The sequence below is a fragment of the Heterocephalus glaber genome, unplaced genomic scaffold, assembly GCF_053883595.1.
Source record: "Heterocephalus glaber isolate CG9 unplaced genomic scaffold, H.glaber_assembly_v1.0 deba00001442, whole genome shotgun sequence".
Taxonomy (NCBI): domain Eukaryota; kingdom Metazoa; phylum Chordata; class Mammalia; order Rodentia; family Bathyergidae; genus Heterocephalus; species Heterocephalus glaber.
This window is the reverse complement of record NW_028258296.1, coordinates 10,984,684-11,002,706: the sequence shown is the minus strand read 5'-3', so window position 1 is coordinate 11,002,706 and position 18,023 is coordinate 10,984,684. Positions and strand designations below refer to the sequence as shown.

General features: G+C 37.6%; 1 protein-coding gene across 7 annotated transcripts in view; it reads left to right on the top strand.

Annotated features, from left to right (window-relative positions):
* The window catches only part of Erich3 (glutamate rich 3), a 105,985-nt gene that overhangs the window by 19,230 nt on the left and 68,732 nt on the right, over positions 1-18,023 (top strand). For 5 of the 7 annotated variants that reach the window (XM_087212906.1, XM_013070956.3, XM_004841575.4 and 2 more), the window contains exons 2-5: positions 2,023-2,116; positions 4,502-4,627; positions 9,171-9,242; positions 10,881-11,009. In XM_087212906.1, coding sequence (XP_087069032.1) covers positions 2,023-2,116; positions 4,502-4,627; positions 9,171-9,242; positions 10,881-11,009 — 421 coding nt within the window. Of the gene's footprint in view, positions 419-2,022; positions 2,117-4,501; positions 4,628-9,170; positions 9,243-10,880; positions 11,010-18,023 lie in introns of all 7 variants that reach the window. The other 2 variants (XM_087212907.1, XM_021255539.2) reach the window with 2 other exon arrangements.

Sequence of the window (18,023 nt, the reverse complement as noted above, 5' to 3'; positions counted from 1 at the left end):
ACATCAGGACAGTTCATTTAAAAGATGGTTTCAAAGCATTATCTGGGGCCGGTTTTGTATGTGCCTCAGTGAGGCTCTTGGGCTGTCTTTTTACATAAACCCAGGAAATAATGGTTTCTGCAGTTGTTCATATGTCGGCAATCCTCATGTGACATCTTGGTTTCTGGGCTTTGTAACTGCTTTTCAAAGTCTCTTTTGTGGGCAAAGTTAAAATTTCCTTCTCATTTGACAGCATGGAGCTTTCCTGAGATGGGCTGCTAAGGAGAAAAGAGACAGGAAAAAGTCACCAGACCATCCTTTAGGCAGTGCAAACAGCGAAACAATATTATTGCTAATGACATTGACTTGATTCTATAACATGAGTCCCTTCTCTGGTCTGGAAAAGTGAAGGATCAGCTGCTCATAAAATGTAGAGATGGTAAATCTTGGTTGCAAGTAATGTTGTATATATTATAAAGATAGGTTTACTGGCTTACTTTAGGGTTGTGTTTAGGCTTGCTTGTTTCCTCTCTCTCTCTCTCTCTCTCTATATATATATATATATACACATTCATTGTATATACATATACAATTAAAATTAATGTACACATCCATATATGAATATGGATAAGAATACATGTACACATACATATAAGTAGTTTTGTTTGTTCGTTTTGCTTTTGGTGGTGCTAGGGATTGAAGTCAGGGCTCCACACATACTAGGCAAGAGCTGTACCACTGAGCGAAACTGCAGCCATGTGCACAGAATTAAGGTACAGAATATTTAATATATGCTAGGGTAAAAGGAAAAAGAGCTTCCAACTTTGATTTATAGGCTGTGATTGATCACCTACTAAAGGACAGTACGTAATCAAGGAGCTAGATTGCCCCTTGTTAACTCTTTAAAAAGCTTTTTTTTTGGTACTGGAGATTGAACACGGGGCCTTTACACTGAACTACATCCCAAGCCCCCCCCCCCCATCCCCCTGTTTTAGTTTTTATCTGTAGAAAAGGTCTCACTAAGTTGCCAAATTGCTCAAGCTGGGCTCAAACTTGTGATACTCCCATATCAGCAGGAGTGCTGGGATGATAGGCATGTACCACAGCACCAGGCTCTTTTTTATCTCTTAAGGACCCTAAATTCAAGGTAATCCATACCTTTAAAAATGCTTTGGTGCTAGATGTAGAATTAATGGGAATGTCTAGCTATACATGAGGAAGCTAATACTTCAAAAATGCCGAGTTTAAACTTAATTTGAAACTTATGCCCGAAAGAGTGAGTCCCAAAATTGTGCCTTCATTTACTAAGCACATTATTATTTAGGAACATAGTGGATAACAGTAACAGGGACATCAAGAGCTCTGCAGGCCTTGCAAGCTAACACAGGAGAGCAGGAAATAGGAATTCTGTGCTGTGGGATGTGAGATGTGGCTCCAGGCTGGAGAGGGAATGGAAGGGGAAGTGATGCAGAAGTAGGGGTGCACAGCAGGGGAGATTCCTGCAAGGAGAGAGGCTTGTGTCCCTGAGTCACCTGTCACTGAGGGCTGCAGAATGGGTCTTGGCAGTCCAGGGACTGCATTTGTCCTGAGGACCAGAGAAAAGATGCCCAGGGAAAGCCGGGAGGCATGAGGGATCAGAGTTTGGGGTATGTAAGGAGAGGCTGAAAAGCCCTCTGAAAGAGCCGGTGCTTCTCCATCCTGCCTTTTCCATCTTGAAGGCTTTCCTGATAATTGCAGCTGGCTTCCCCCTCTCTGCTTTCCTATGATTTCTGTGCATTTCTAGTACTGGATTTTTCACCCTCATTCAGTTGCTCATTCTTGAATTCCATACTTGTCTGCAAGATAACCAAAGTCAGGACGATCTGCCATAAAACCTAGAAAATAGCAGGTGCTCAGTAAATGTTTACTAAACACACTCACTGATGACTAGCGGGCTGGATTAGTGCTGGGGTACAGACAGCTTGGGGATGAGAGAGTCACACATTGGCTTGGTTATCAAGCAACAGTTCATAAAACCTTAATGGTTTCATTTTTCCGTTTCAGATTACTTGCTGCGTATAATAGCCTGACCGATAAACATCTGGTGGGATATTTTAACAATACCAGGATAAGGAGGCATCTCTTAAGATCAGGGCTGGTAAGACTTGTTTTACTTTCTACTCACCTTCTTGTTTAAGCTGAGTAATTTCCAACCTTTCCAGATTTCCTCTTTTAGCTACTCGGTGACATCTTTCTTCCTACTCATTTCAGAAAAATTACTTCCTTTCCAAAGTTCTGATTTATTTATTTGAAGCTATTTCAAAAGATGAGCAGAGAGGTCACAGTGACAACTAAGGAAACATAAATTATTGAGGCACTGTCTCCATTAGCTTTCCACAGCATAGTTCATTTGTTTATTCATTCATGTATTCAACACATATTTATTGAACACATTCTACGAGCCTGAAACTGTTAGAGAATGAGGACAAAGAACACTTTATTGTCTTTGGAAAAGAATATTAGTTTTAATAATCACAGAATATGTTGTGGAAAATATGAACAGTTCAACATTTTCCCTTGAATTTTTTTAAACTCTCATTTCCTGTGATGGTTTATTGATACATTAGCATCTTTCATTAGCTTCACATCTGTCCTTTCCACAAAATTTCCATTCCTCTAAATGTATACGATATGGAAATCTTTAAAAATACTATGGATTTCCACTGAAAGAAAGGGGTGTGGTTATAGAAAGTGTCAGCTATTTACTGACTTTCTTAAATAAAAAACAGATTTTCTTAAGGGTTGTCGCCTTGGTGTTGAAAGAACACGCCTTGGGTTTTTAATTGTTATGTGCTTGGCACTGCACCTGGAGGGATCTCAGAGCGCTGGCTTCCTGTCTCCCGGGGGGCTTTGTTATCAGACAAAGCTGGCTGAAACCTGGCTTGCCTTTAACAAGACAGAGAATCATGAGCAAACCACTTAACTTTCTGAGCCCCAACTTCCTCAATTATGAAATGAAGATTGTGATGCTCAGCCCTTAGAATTGTTATGACAACTAGAGATGTGCAACAAATGCTTTGTAGTTATTATTAACATTGCTTTTGGGGCGTAAGAATCCATGCGTTTTATGTGCAAATGGGAAAGGCTTTGTATTTACCTACCATCATTACCAAGCACTTACTGAGTCCCATGCACGGCGTCTCAGATCGGGAAGATTTGGCCACTTCTCTAGAGCTGTGGTATAAACATAACCCTCAGCAGCAGAGTTCAGCCTCACCTGGGAACTTGTTAGGGAATGCAAATACGAGAGTGCTACCCTAGACCTACTGAATCAGAAGTGCTGAGTCGGTCCCATCACTCTTTCTCAAGGGCTCCGAGTGATTCTGATCCAGGTTCAAGCTTAAAAGCCTCTGCCCTGTAGGAGCTTCTAATCTAACTGGGGAGATCAGGCAGAGTCTGGAGAAGATATGACAAGGACGCGCGTTAACTGGCAAGGGAATGGCAGTCAGGATTCTAAAGACTGCAACAGGGTTATTTGTAATTTTAGGCATGCTTTTTATAACATATACCTTTCTTTCATTGGAAAAAAATGTACGTGCACATACTGTATAATATATATAGGCATATATACATGCTGTTGATAGTATATGATGTCTGGGTTATCAATAGCCAATTGTAACACAGCTCTGGTTGACCTCAACACTACTATTTTGCAAAAGCTTAAACTACTGTTAGCAGAATAAAGAATAAATATGTGGCTTCCATTAACTATAAAAGAAGAGTGGGGCTTATGCAAGTGGGAAAGGTCCCTGATCAGAAAGAATAACGCCCCTTGTTTACAGGAGATACAGAAAAGTACACAAATATTCCCATAGGAAAGAGTCAAAGAAAAATACACAAAAACAAACTGCCACTCCTGGGACATGCGATGATAAGAACTGAGACTAGTATTGAATACTTTCTATCTAAAGTACTGTATCATCTGTAAAATTGTGAATCCCAACAAATTAAATTACACCGTGGGCTGGAGAGTAGAAGAAAAAGCAGAAGGACAACAAAGTAATGAAACCAAATTTTATTTTAAAACAAACCGATGAGCTCCTGTGTAGCTGGCCTGTTCTGCTCTTCAGAGCACTTTCGGGAGCTCATCGGTCGGGTCCTGTGCTCAGGGCTCCAGCTCAGGGTAGCTGCGCCCTCGCCTTCCCAGAGTGTGCTCAGAAAGAGCCATGATAAGAACACCTGGTTTCCATCCGGGGAAGATTGTTCGCCTAACGCAAGCCTTGTTTCAAGCGTCAGCTGCACCACCTGTGTGTATTTTCCCAATGGTGGGTACCCGAGGCTTCCTTTCTCCTTTTTGCCTTATGAAGTATTCATTAAAAGTGGAACCTTATCGCCCACAGCCGCGTAATCCTCCAGGCTTTCAAGACACCGCCACTCTCTGCTACCCCCCCCCCCCAGTCCTTCTCTCCCTGCTTCCCCTTTGATGACTAACAATTTATTTTCTACTTTGCATTTCTATGTTCGCTTTATTTATTCATTACAGATCACAAGAAGTGGAAGAATACTTTCGGAGAAAGAATATAGACTAAACATAATGAAGCGGGATCATCAAAAATATATTCGGGAATGCTTGGCCCAGGCTATTTTCCATAAGGTTCTTGATATGGAGGTACAGCTATTTATTACTATCTTCCTTATAATTGCTGGTTTATGATATGCTAATTAATAATTCTTCTGTACCCAGAAGCAGGGAATTCTTTCTATATTTCATGAAAAAGTAAAGAGAGCCCAGCGACTTAAGTAACACTCTGTATCTCTCCAGGTAGACAGGAGCCAAGAGACTAGTGTAAGCTTTGCTCCGTTTCAGTTGGGAAAAAATATGGACATCATAATGTATTTTGTGATATTTAATTTTCTAAATGTAGATTTTTAATCTACAATGGCTACTCTGAAACATACCAGCCCTCACCATCTGTACCTTAATTTCCATTTGCTAAAAAAAGGTGACATCTGCTTAAATATCAGTAATTCCACTGTCATGAATTATTTCAGATCTGTTATTCTTTTAAGGCTTCGAAGCCCAGCCGTATGTTAAGTTTCAAGGAATAGGCATTGAAACATCTGCTGTCCCTCCTACTTCAGGCCACATTGGTCACATAGATTTACAACCCAAGCATCAACAATGTTTTTTTATCAGACATGGCATTTTTAGTGGGATATCCAGCTAACTTGATAAATTATTTCAGCCTTGGTCCATGAAACTTGTAGTTTCAAGCATCAACACCGTTTTAATCTCTGTGAAAAAGCATGTCACTTCTTGGCTTGACCATACAGCCATGAATCAAAAAACATGGCTTGTAAAACCACTGACCTGTGGGTGCAGTAAACATTTATGAACAAGTGTAGAATCATCAGTAAACCAATACTAAGATTGTTACCACTGAAAATATTTCTTATATAGCTGCCATAATACTGATCAAGTGGAGTATCTGCTTAAGATGTGTATATGTATGTATATAAAATCAATTAATTTAGGAATTTATTTTTTGCTTTATATCATATGCATGAATAATATAAAATCACTGTTTATGGCCCCAAATTCACTTGCTTATAAGAGTATTCATTGGAATTGTACAACTTTGTTAAAAAAAATAGTACAGCACAAAATTAATCTATACCTAGTTTCAAATTTACTCAATAGGCACTGAGTTCCATATTAGCTTTATCTTTGCAATTTAGTTTTCAGAAGTCTCACATAACTGACGCATTATGACACATCAGAGCTATTTAGACAAAGCATCATTTAAGGGTCTTCATAAGTCTAACATTTTGAAATAGACATATTTGATAATATACAGGTTGGAGATTCCTAATCTGAAAATATGAAATCAAAAATATTCCAAAATCCAAAACTTCTTGAACACCTACATGAACTTATAAAGTTGTGGATTTAGATATATTTCATATTTCCAATTTCCTAACCACTTTGGATAAGAGATACTTAACCTGTATAATATATTAATATTTTAGAACAAATATTATTTTTCTATAAATTGTCACATTTGTCTCCCTTCTGGTTTATGGTGATTCAACTTGTGAAAATTGTTGCATCACTACTTGGAATAGTCCTCTTTCTGTTACTAGGACATAATGCCTAACATACACAAAGGAGAAAATGGTTGATTTTGGCTCACGGTTTTGGATGTTCCAGTCTGTAGTCATCTGGTTCCCTTGCTTTTAATCCTGTGGCAAGGCAGAAACATCATGGTGGAAAGGCAGAGAGGAAGAGAGCTGGGGAAGAAACAAAGGAGACTTCACCAGGGACCAGATCTAGTTCCCATGCTTCCTTGACCCACCCAGATGCACCAGAAGTGTGTTTTACTAATGTCCTAGGTCACTCAAGCCAATCAAGATGACAACCAAGATTAACCACCAGCCTGGCATCATGGCACACACCCGTAATCCCAGTACTTTGGTAGGCTGAGGCAGGGGGGAATCATAATTTCCAGCCCAGCCTGAGCATCTCAGTAAGACTTTGTCTCAGAATAAAAAGTAAAAAATGGGCTGGGGAATCCCAGTCTTCATATTAATTTCAGGTTTACCACATGCCAGAATAAAGCTATATATTGCAGCTGTACATAAAACTTTAAAAAATACTATAGGAAATGATCCAGTGTTAGAGGGGAGGCACAAACAAAGTAGCTCAGAAAAGAAGGGCAGGAGGATTTCTTCCATGGGGTCAGAGGAAGCAGAACAGAAATCCTGCTATTTGAAATGAATGTTTAGAAAGGAACGAAAATTCCCACCAAAACTTGGGACAGGCATTCAGGACAGTGAAGACCGCAGGTATGAAGTTATAGTACGTTGTGAATGGAAAGGCAAGCTCACTGAGGCCAGACTCCTCAGTGGGGTTGGCTGGGAGCAATGGCAGGAAGTGACAGTATCCAACAAGCTGGGTTCCATTTCCGGGGAGCTTTAAACTCTCAACTCAGTTTGAAGTGTAGGTGATGAGGCGATGAAATGTTTTTCAGCAGGGGAGTGAAATAAATGAGCAGAACTGTTTTAGAAAGATGATGTTGCTAAAAATGTGGAAGATGGATTAATGAGCTGGAAAAGATTGGAGGTGGGAGGTCAATTAGGAAGCTGTTGCCAAAGGGTGTGGGGTAACAGCAGTAGTGGTAATGTGAGGGAGATGCAGCTGTCTGCAGAGACACAGAAGACAAAGAAAGCTTTAAAGCAACAGAACAAGGAGGAGTGAGGGAGAATGAGCAGGGCAGAGTGGCTTTGAGATCTCCGGCCTGGGTTGGGGTAGGTGGGCCTTAGGAGCCCAGGAACCATAGCAAGACAGGAAAGAGCCTTCAAGTGGAAGAGCACATGCCCGAGAGGATGCTGTCCGGGAAGCCAGGAGGCTCTTACCCGCTGCAGAATAATTACAAAAGATGGGTCCCTGGAAAAAGAGCAATGGGGGTTAAGCCCAGACACAAAGTCATTGGTGGCCTTGGGGAAAATGCCATCAGGGTGGTGAAGATGATGGGCTGCCCAGAGTGCTGGGAATAAGTGGAAGAGGGAAAGTGGTTGACAGGGAATGTAATAGAGTTTGGTAATGAGCAGGTGAGGGATCCAAGAAAGAAGGAAAGGAAAGGGAAGCATCAGGAAGAGGCTTGATGATGCTTAGGCCCTGAATGATTGAGTCCGCAGGGTGCCCCAGATGGCAGAAACAGATCAAAATCAGAAAATCCAACCTTTTCCCCCACACAGGGGCAATAAATAAAATGCCCTCGAATGCATCTCAATGACTTCAATTGAATTGTGAGCAGGTTCTTTTTCTTTTTTTTTTTGCACTAATTGTATTGGTCCATTTTAGGTATCCAATATGCTGACATTCATTATTGGGAATTTGCACCTTTACATAATCTTAGTTCTTCTTTTTTCCCCCTTCCCCTGCCCTCCCTTCAACCTCACCCCCTCCCTATTTACAAAGAGTTTGTTTCCATTTTTTCCATAGCTCAATATATTATACTGAGCTTTGGAAACTTTGGAAAATATAAATAACACAATAAAGGAAAATAATCATAAATAGTTCCTATTCACAGAGATTATTGTCATTGTACATTTTTAAGTTTTTCTTCTCATGTTTATGGATTAATAAAATCATGCTATGTTGTGAGAGGGACATGATTTTATGAAAAACAAAAACAAAAAACGAAAAGTTAATGTCAGAGAGAGCAAGATTCAAATTGCAGCTCTATAGGTGACTGAATGTCTGACCTGAAGTTTATGATATTCCACCTCAGTGTCTCTATTTGTAAAAGGAGACTGGTTGATAATCAAACACAGAGGATCCCTAACCTGTCTTCTTGGACAGAATCCCAATAGCACAAGAAATAACCAACACAAAGAACCAACAAATGGAATTATGACAAACTAAAAAACTTCTGCACAGCAAAGGAAACAACAAAACGAAGAGACAACCTACAGAATGGGAACCTTTTCCCCAGCCATTCTTTTGTAGAGTACTGATATCTAGAATATATAAAGAAATCTAAATGACTCAATCAAAAATGTGCAAATGACCTGAAGAGACAATTCTTGAAGGATGAAGTATAAATGACCAATGAGTACATGAAAAAATGGTTATCATCTCATATGCAAAGTAATTTCCTAGCACAAGGACAGCTACATGATAAGGGTTTTCATCGATTAAGTTGTATTTCTATGCAACTTTGAATCCTGCTTTTTCTTTCATTACATGCATTTGCCATTTTTAGAACAAAATCCTTATAATCCCCATGTCAGTGATTATATCCTACCCCATTATATGGATGTGCCAAAAATTTAACCATTCTCTTCAAAACTTATTTTACTTCTGCTTTTTTGTTTGGAAAAAAAGAAAAACAATGGCTTCTGATAGCATTTTTATTCATAAAATATTTAAAAATTGTTATTCAGTTTTCCCCCAAGGTGTAGGAGTGAAATGTACAGGTTAAAGGGTATGAATACTTTTGGCTGCCTGATATATATTTGTAGTTGGCTTTTCAAAGAGTAGTACCAATTTATACGCCCACCTGCAGACTTTTGCAGGTGATTCTTCACCATTTCAATGACAAAAGGGATAATTGAGAACATAGTTAGCTATTGGGATTATTTTCTTCTTAAAGATTCTTTGCTATTATTGATAGGATTCTCTCCTCCATTCCTTCTTGTATGCTTAGCGTTACCATCAGCTTGAAATAAAAAGGAAACTGGAGACCTTAGCTAGGAAGGAGCGGTTTCAGAGATTTAAGGTAAGGCTATATATATATATATATATATATATATATATATATATATTCTCATTTTTTCATAATATTATTTTATGGTTTCAAAAATCATTGGTGTTATTCTTGAAGTTTCCTAAAGGTCTTTACATTTGAGTAACAGAGAGCTGAGGTAAAAAAAAAATGGTTCTACTGAGCTAAATCTTGACCATCATCATTATCAATGATTGTGAAAAACTAGAAGCTGTTTGTGTGAAAAACAATTTTAATAAGGCACCAATCCTTCTAAGACAAAAAAATTCCAAGTTTAAAATTTTGCTTTAGTGTTTTCTTGTAACAGTAGTGTCCAAAGGATTTTTGCCTGCCCAATTAAAAATAGATGGTAATGTTCTGAATGTGATGACAAATAGGGTATCGTGAGAATTATACAGTGGTACATTTTCATGTGACTATCACCCTTGAAAATTATGGTGGAAATGATCCTCTTTAGAAAAAGCAAGCAAAATAAGATTTAAGATGTTTTGACCTGAGCATTTTAAAATCTCTTGCTCGTTTTCTATTTTTGTATATGATATCCCTTCCTTGCAGTGAACTTATGAGAAATATAAAATTGAAGCAAGCAATGAGAGATTCAATTAGGCATGTTTGAACGATTGCAGGTTAGTTTGGCAGTTTTATTTGATTTTTTGAGCCCTTCAAAATCACATGTTGACTTTAATTTTCAGTGTAGTATTACAGATGCGGGACTAAAGCATGTTTCACAAACTGATGAGCATTTGTAAAGCTTCTGTAGAATAACTTGCCATTTAAAACCATAATTTTTCCCTCTTGCCTGATAGACTCAACTCTATTTCATCAGGGTCAAAAGATAATCTTGTTACAAAAATGTTGTTGAGTGACAGAAGGTAGGTCAGTTTTTTAAAGCTCTGAAGAGTTGGGCTGTAAAGATTTAAGATTAATTCAGCTTTGCTCATGTTGTCCTATATCAAGGACTGAGTTACCGGTGATATAATTTATCTGCTGAAATGTTGACACGGAAAAATAGTTACTGGACAAAAACAGTGAGTAGCAGTACTTGAAGCTAGGTTGTGGTGGATCCATGTTCCATTCACTCCTCCCAGGTGGCCAGGTGTAGTAACCTGGGTACACAAAGACTGTAGCCTTGGCAGAGACTCGCCATAGTAGTCTAGTTCCTCCCCATATGGTTTTTGTCATAATTTTCACCTCATAACTGCAATTAGCAAAAAAAGTTTTAGGTCCCATTTATTTAATATGCAACCCTCTTTGCTTAGTAGCATGATTAAATTATTTCTGAAACAGAAAAAGTACTACTTTCTGGCAGTCTCCACTGATCAAAAAGCCTTGTGCTTTTTGATAGTGATCAGTTTAAAGCAGATTAATAAACTCTCGGTGAAATGGAGGAAACAGTGCTTTGGTCAGTATCTTTCTGTACAGTTAAAGCAGATTTACTTTCCTCCCTGAAACACACTCCCAGATCCCTGATGATTGTGGAAACTTTTTCTTAATACCAAGATAGACCTCAGGAGTAGCATTCTTGAAGGAATGAGAGTGGATGCCTTTGCTCTCATAGCCAATCCTGAAGCCATGTCGTATACTAACCTAGCCTACTGTATGCATATAGCCACTAAATCTCTCTTATTCCAGGGGGAGAACACAAGACAATCTGTTGAAAATAAGATGCCAATCCTGTCTCCTCACCCTCCACTTGGCTCAAGGGCGAACCGTGGTCATAATATTCTGGTTAACGAAGGACATTCCAGTCCATTAACACTGGTGAGTCATATTACCACTCCCAGCCAATTAATTTATGATTTCTTATGAATCTTAGAAATAGTTCTCTTTGAAAGTGTGCCTGCATAATCATATAAGTCCTGCTGAATGAAAACGTAGTCTTAAGAATAAACAAAAACCACGGATTTATATCTGTTCAACTGTCTCTACTGAATGTCTCCTCTCCAATCAAAATCATTCCTGCCAAATCTATTTTTCTTGCTACTGTTGGTTTAGTTTTCTTGAGATTACTTATGTTACTTGCAGGCCCAGATACCTTCTCTGGCTATGTATTACCTAAAGAAAAGTTCAGACTCCCTTATGTAACATTTCAAATACTAAACCAGTGATGGTGAAGGAACCTTTTAGAGCTTTCAGTTGTGCAAACAGCCACTGTGGCAGGCATGCCGCAGGTTCACCACCACTGTCCTAAACCATACGACCTCAAGATAAGCTATGCCAGTGCCCCTTTCTATTTGTCTCTTTAGCCTCTTACAGGGTAGCAAAGTTGAACCATGAGTTGTTTCATACATATTCTATATTTTTGACCGCTAAATTTCGTTCTTGCCTTGCCTCTACTACCGTTTTATCAGTGAAAATTTCTTAGTACCATATTGCATGTTGGCTAGATACTAAGGTTTGCACCTCTTTTATCAAAAGTATAATCAAATGTATAGAAATTCTATTTGAAGAAATTGGAGACTGGTATTCCAATTTGATTCATCTATAACCTAGAGATAGGTGATATTTACTCAAAAGAGGGTAAGGTCTTTTGAATCAATAGTTATAGGAAAGGATTTGCAAAATATTTCTTGGAGGAAGGTGGTTTAAGTTACAATTGAATTGCCTGATTGCATCTTTATTCTTGTTTTGTGTAAACTAATATATTTCCTTGTTAACATGAACCTTTTTTGCATTGCATAATATTTATAGAGAATTACAATGCTTTTCATAGAATGTTGAAGTAGGTTCATCATATGTAGTGTTAAGCTTTGACATTCTCAAATGGTAAATATATTTTGACATTTCCTGATGAACAGCCAAGTGATGAAAAGCAATCCTTCTTCCTTTGTTGTTACTCTACTTCCAGGTTTGATTTGTATGTATATATGAACAAATAATTTTTTATTGGCTGACAATTCACTAGATTCTCAAAAGCTTAACACAGGTGAAACAAGAGAAACAATTAAGTACTGTTTTCTGTCTTACCACCTGCTTCAGAGAGGAAAAATCCCTTTAAAAGCCTTCTTTTCAATTTTCCAGCTGAACACCCTCAATAAATAGTTTATGATACATCCAGGAGATCTTAATGTGGAAGGAGTGAGAAAGTAATTTAAAAATTACAGGAAACACTGACACCAGGACTTCTCAAGTCTTTCCCTGTGATGAGCCAGGATTCTTCACTTGGCCACCCCCCGTGGGGCTCTTGCGCCTGAAGGGGTGTCTATTTTGGTCTTGGGATTGTACTTCCATTTTACAGAAAATCAAGGCACTCTTCTTTTTGTTTTCTCAACCTGAATACTGATCCTTTAAATGTCACTCCTGACCCCAAGTGCCACTGAGATGAAGATAAAAATCCTTCCTGCCATTAAAAAAAAAATTCTCAAGTGAATAAAGAAAGCAACCAACACAACATTAGTGTGCCTGGCCACTAATGGCACCTAAACCTTCAAAATAGCATGCAGGGTTTTAGCTGCACCACTGTCATTAAAACTGGGGAGAGTCATTTCAACTAATTCTGTGCATTCTAGGAAAATTCACCCCTTGGTGTCTTCAAAGAATTAGAAATGCTCAGGTTGGGTGAGTAATCAGCAGGTAGTCAGTATTAATTCCCTTTCTGGTACAGCTCCAGTGCCATATTTATTTCAGGAAAATATATTCCAAACAATTTAAAATATAGCAAATTTAAGGTAGTTTCTGATGTGAACTACAACAGTTTGTAACTCACAGCTGTTAGTTAATGGTGCAGATTTGTTTTTAGAGACAAATGTAATCAGTTAAACATTTGACTGCCACATTCATCTAACTGAATGATATTTGTATGCAAATGCAGTGAAGTAAAATTTAGAGCATAACAGCCAATAGATCATGTTCTAGTTTGCACTAACCTGCTTTCTTGAATTCCCACACTGGATTTTTCATATTTTTGTGTTCAACTAGATTATGTGAAAAGGGGGAGTCTTAAGGCATGTTTGTTTTAGAGTCCAAGAGAATTCTTTTGGGTGGTCTGATTCCCTTGTTCAGAAACCTCTAGTTTAATTAAACCTTCTAGTTTAATTTGAGGATTTTGAACCTTTTACCTTTTGGTCCGTAAGGCTTATATCTTGTTACTTTAAATCATGTGCTACTGTTGTGAGTCCACTTGTATTGGTTGTGACATAGGTTTGTAAGCAGAGGCTCCTTAAAAATAAGGACCCCTCCTTGGTGCACCAGCACAACCCATGACTCAGCTGGTGTGCCACTTTTATTCTACGACGTTAACAAATGCAGATTCCATTTGTATTATTCATCTACCAAAGTTAGGGTGTTGCTTTCATCACATAAGCCAAGATGGTTTATCACCATATGAGTACTTCAATCTGAGGGAAGGGGTAAAAGGAAAATAAGGACACACTTCTCAAAGGGCATAAAGTAGAAATTTCTTATTTTTTTAAAAAAACTTTATTATCAAACACACACAGATACAAAAATTAAAACCATTCAAAGAAGAACAATGCAAGGAGAAAAAAAACTATAATAATATTCAAATACAGTAGAACCCAACCAAAACGAAACTGAAAAGCACTTCAACATTTTTCCATATAACTTAAAAAAGCATCTCAAGCACCAACAAGACACCAGAGGATGTGATTTATTCCAGAAAGATCCCCCAAACCAACATAGAACAAATAGTGGTCTGGAAAAAAAACTCCAGTTAGCTGGCAGACTCCACATAAGCCAAGCTTCTCCCTAATTTAAATTTCAATACAGTCATCTGACACGTGATGGAGACACAATCTGAGAAATATGTTATTAGGCAATTTCATCCGTGTGTATCCTTATTTACACTTCCAGTTTCTCACACTAGAGAAACTATTCAGTATTTACACATGTGTCCTATTTATTTCACTTAAGAAGATGGGCTCAATATGCATCGGTTTAGCTATAAATGTCTCTAGTTTCTCATTCTTTATGGCTGAGTAGTATTGCATTTTATTAAAAAAACCACACCTTCTTTATCCAGTTTCCAGTTGATGGGCACTTGGGCTGTTTCCAAGCTTTACCTATTATGAACTGTGCTGCTTTAAACATGGGTGCACATATATCACTGTGGGATGATTCTTGTAATTCTTTTGGGAAGATACCCAGCAGGGGGGTAGCTGGGTCCAATGGGACCTGTAAGCCTAATTCTTCAAGGTATCTCCATACTGATTTCCACAGTGGTTGCACCAGTCTGCACTCCCACCAACACTGGAGAAGTGTTCCTTTCTCTCCACAGCCCCACCAGTATTTGTTATTGGATGATTTCTTAATAACAGTCATTCTTTCTGGGGTGAGGTGGAATCTCAGTGCTGTTTTCATCCACATCTCTCGAATAACCAGTGATGTTCAACATTTTTTCATATATTTATTTTCTGCTTTTACTTCTTTGTCTGAGAAATGTCTGTTCATTTCAGATGACCATTTTTGAATTTGGGGGGGTCTGATTTTTTCAGTTCTTTATATATTCTAGATAGCAATCCTTTGTCTGAGGTACAGCTGCTAAAATTTTTTTCCCAGATTGTAGGATGTCTCTTAGCTCTGTTGGTGGTTTCTCTTGCAGTGCAGAAGCTTTTTAATAAGATGAGATCCCAGTTATTGATTCTTTTTGCTAGTTCCCATGCTACTGAGGTTTTTTTCATAAAATCTTTTCCTATACCAATGTCTTCAAGGGTTCTACCTAACATATCTTCCAGCAAATTTAGTGTTTCTGTCTTAATATTTAAATCTTTAATCCACTTTGATCTTAATTTAGTGCATGGTGATAGGTATGGGTCTAGCTTTAATCTTTGGCAGGTTGAAATCCAGTTTTTCCAACACCATTTATTAAATAGGCTATCTTTCCTCAATGAGGGTGGTTGGCTCCTTTGTCAAAGATGAGGTGGCTGAGCGTATCTGTAGTCCTTTCTGCATCTTCTAATCTATTCCACTGATCCTCAGGTCTGTTTCTTTGCCAGTACCATGCTGTTTTTATCACAGTAGCTTTGTAGTATAGTTTCAAGTTGGAGATTGTAATACCCCCAGCTATCTCTGTTGCCTAGAATTGCTTTTGGTATTCTAGGTCTCTTCTTGTTCCAAATGAATTTTTGGATTGTTTTCTCTAGTTCTGCAAGATAGATAGTTGGAATTTCAATTGGCATTGAATTAAACCTATATAATAGTTTTGGAAGTATGGCCATTTTCACTATATTGGTTCTTCCTATCAAGGAACAAGGGATGTCTTTCCATTTTCTTATATCTTCCTCACTCTCCTTTTTCAAAGTGCTATAGTTTTCAGTGTAGAGATCTTTTGCTTCCTTTGTTAGATTGACTCCTAGATATTTCATTTTTTTGGATGCTATTGTAAAGGCAACTGTTTCCTGAATTTCTCTCTCAATGGGTCTGCTATTTGTATATAAAAAGGCTATTGTTTTTTGAGTGTTGACCTTATATCCAGCTACTCTACTGAATCTGTCAATTAAGACTAGAAGTCTTTTGGCAGAGTCTTTTGGGTCTTCTATGTAAAGTATCATATCATCAGCAAATAATGACAGTTTAACTTCTTCCTTTCCTATTTTTATTCCTTTTATTTCTTTCTTTTTTCTAATTGCTGTGGCTAACGTTTCAAGAACAATACTAAACAGGAATGGTGATAGTGGGCATCCTAGTCTTGTTCCTGATTTTAGCGTGAAAGTTTTCAGTTTTTGACCATTTAGTATGATGTTGGCTGTTGGTTTTTCATAGATAGCCTTAATCAAGTTGAGATAAAGACCTTGTATTCCAATTTTCTGTAAGGTTTTTATCATGAATGGGTGTTGGATTTTGTCAAATGCCTTTTCTGCATCTATTGAGATGATCATATGGTTTTTGTCCTTGACTCTGTTAATATAGTGTATTATATTTATTGATTTTCAAATGTTGAACTATCCTTGCATTCCTAGGATAAATCCAACTTGGTCAGGGTGTATGATCTTCTTGATGACCCTTTGTATTCTGTTTGCCAGTATCTTGTTGTGGATTTTTGCATCAATATTCATTAGGGAGATTGGCCTGTAGTTCTCTTTTTGGGTTGGGTCTTTCCCTGGTTTTGGAATCAAAGTAATACTTGCTTCCAGGAATGAATTTGGAAGCTTTGCTTCCCTTTCAATTTCCTTGATGAGTTTAAAGAGTAATGGTAATAGTTCTTCTTTAAATGTCTTGTAGAATTCAGCAGTGTAGCCATCAGGACCTGGGCTTTTCTTTGTTTGGTAAATTTTTTATTGCATTTTCAATTTCACTCATTGTAATTGGAGTGTTTAGAATTTCTATTTCTTCTTCATTTAACTTTGGTAATTCGTATATATCTAGGAATCTGTCCATTTCTTCTGTGTTTTTCGTTTTATTAGAGTACAGGTTCTCAAAGTAGGTATTGATGATGCGTTGGATTTCTACTGGATCTGTTGTGACTTCACCTTTTTCATTCTTGAGTGCATGGATTTGAGCCTTTTTGTTCCTTTTTTTGATAAGGTTGGCTAAGGGTTTATCCATTTTATTTATTCTTTCAAAAAACCAACTATTTGATTCAATAATTTTTGGTATCATTCTCTTAGTCTCCATTGCATTGATTTCTGCTTACATCTTTATAATTTCTTTTCTTGTGTGAGCTTTGGGTTTGTTATGCTCTTCTTTTTCTAGGAGCTTGAGGCTCTTCATTCGGTTATTTATTTGAGTTCTCTCTGTTTTCCTAATATGGGCATTCACTGCTATGTATTTCCCATGTAGAACTGCTTTCATTGTGTCCCATCGATTCCTGTATGTTGTACTGGCATTTTCATTTACTTGTAGAAACTGTCTAATTTCTTTTTTAATCTCCTCTGTGACTCATTGGTTGTTCAGAAGTGTGTTATTTAATTTCCATGTGTTTGTGGCAGTTTTCCACTTTCTTATGTTATTGATCTCCAATTTTATTGCACTATGGTCTGATAATATACAGGGGTAACTTCAAATCTTTTACATTAACTTAGACATGTCCTGTGAGCTAGCATGTGGTCTATTTTGGAGAATGACCCATGTGCAGCCAAAAAGAATGTGTATTCTGATTTTGTGGGGTGGAACACTCTGTAAACATCTATTAAGTCCGTTTGTTCAATAGCTTGGTTCAGTTCTAGAATTTTGTTGTTAATTTTCTGTCTAGATGGTCTGTCTACTTGTGATAGTGGGGTATTGAGGTCCCCCACTACAACTGTATTAGCGCTTATTTGGTTTTTCATGTCCATTAATATTTGTTTTGTGTAGTTGGGGGTATTCGTATTTGGTGCATATATATTTAGGATTGTCATCTCTTCCTCTTGGATTGTTCTCTTCACAAGGATGTAGTGACCATCTTTGGCTCTCTTAATTACTTTTGGTTTGAAATCTATTTTGTCTGCAAATAAAATTGCTACCCCTGCTTTTTTCTGGGTTCCTGTGGGTTGGAGAACTGTTTTCCATCCTTTTACTTTCAGTCTATGTATTTTTTTTTTTGAGTTAGGTGTGTTTCTTGAATATAGCATATTGTTGGATTTTGCTTCTTAATTCATTCTGTCAGTCTATTTCTTTTGATTGATGAATTGAGACCATTAACATTGATAGTTATAATTGTAGATATTGACTCATCCTTTTTGTGATGTTTTGCTATTGGTGGCTCTTTTATTTCTTTTTTTTCCCCCTTTCCCTTTATTTTTTTACCTTGCCTGGTGGCTTTGTGATCTTCATTGTCTTTTTCTAGGATATTGCTTAGGATTTTTTGGTGTGCTGGTTTGGTATTCATGAAATTTCTCA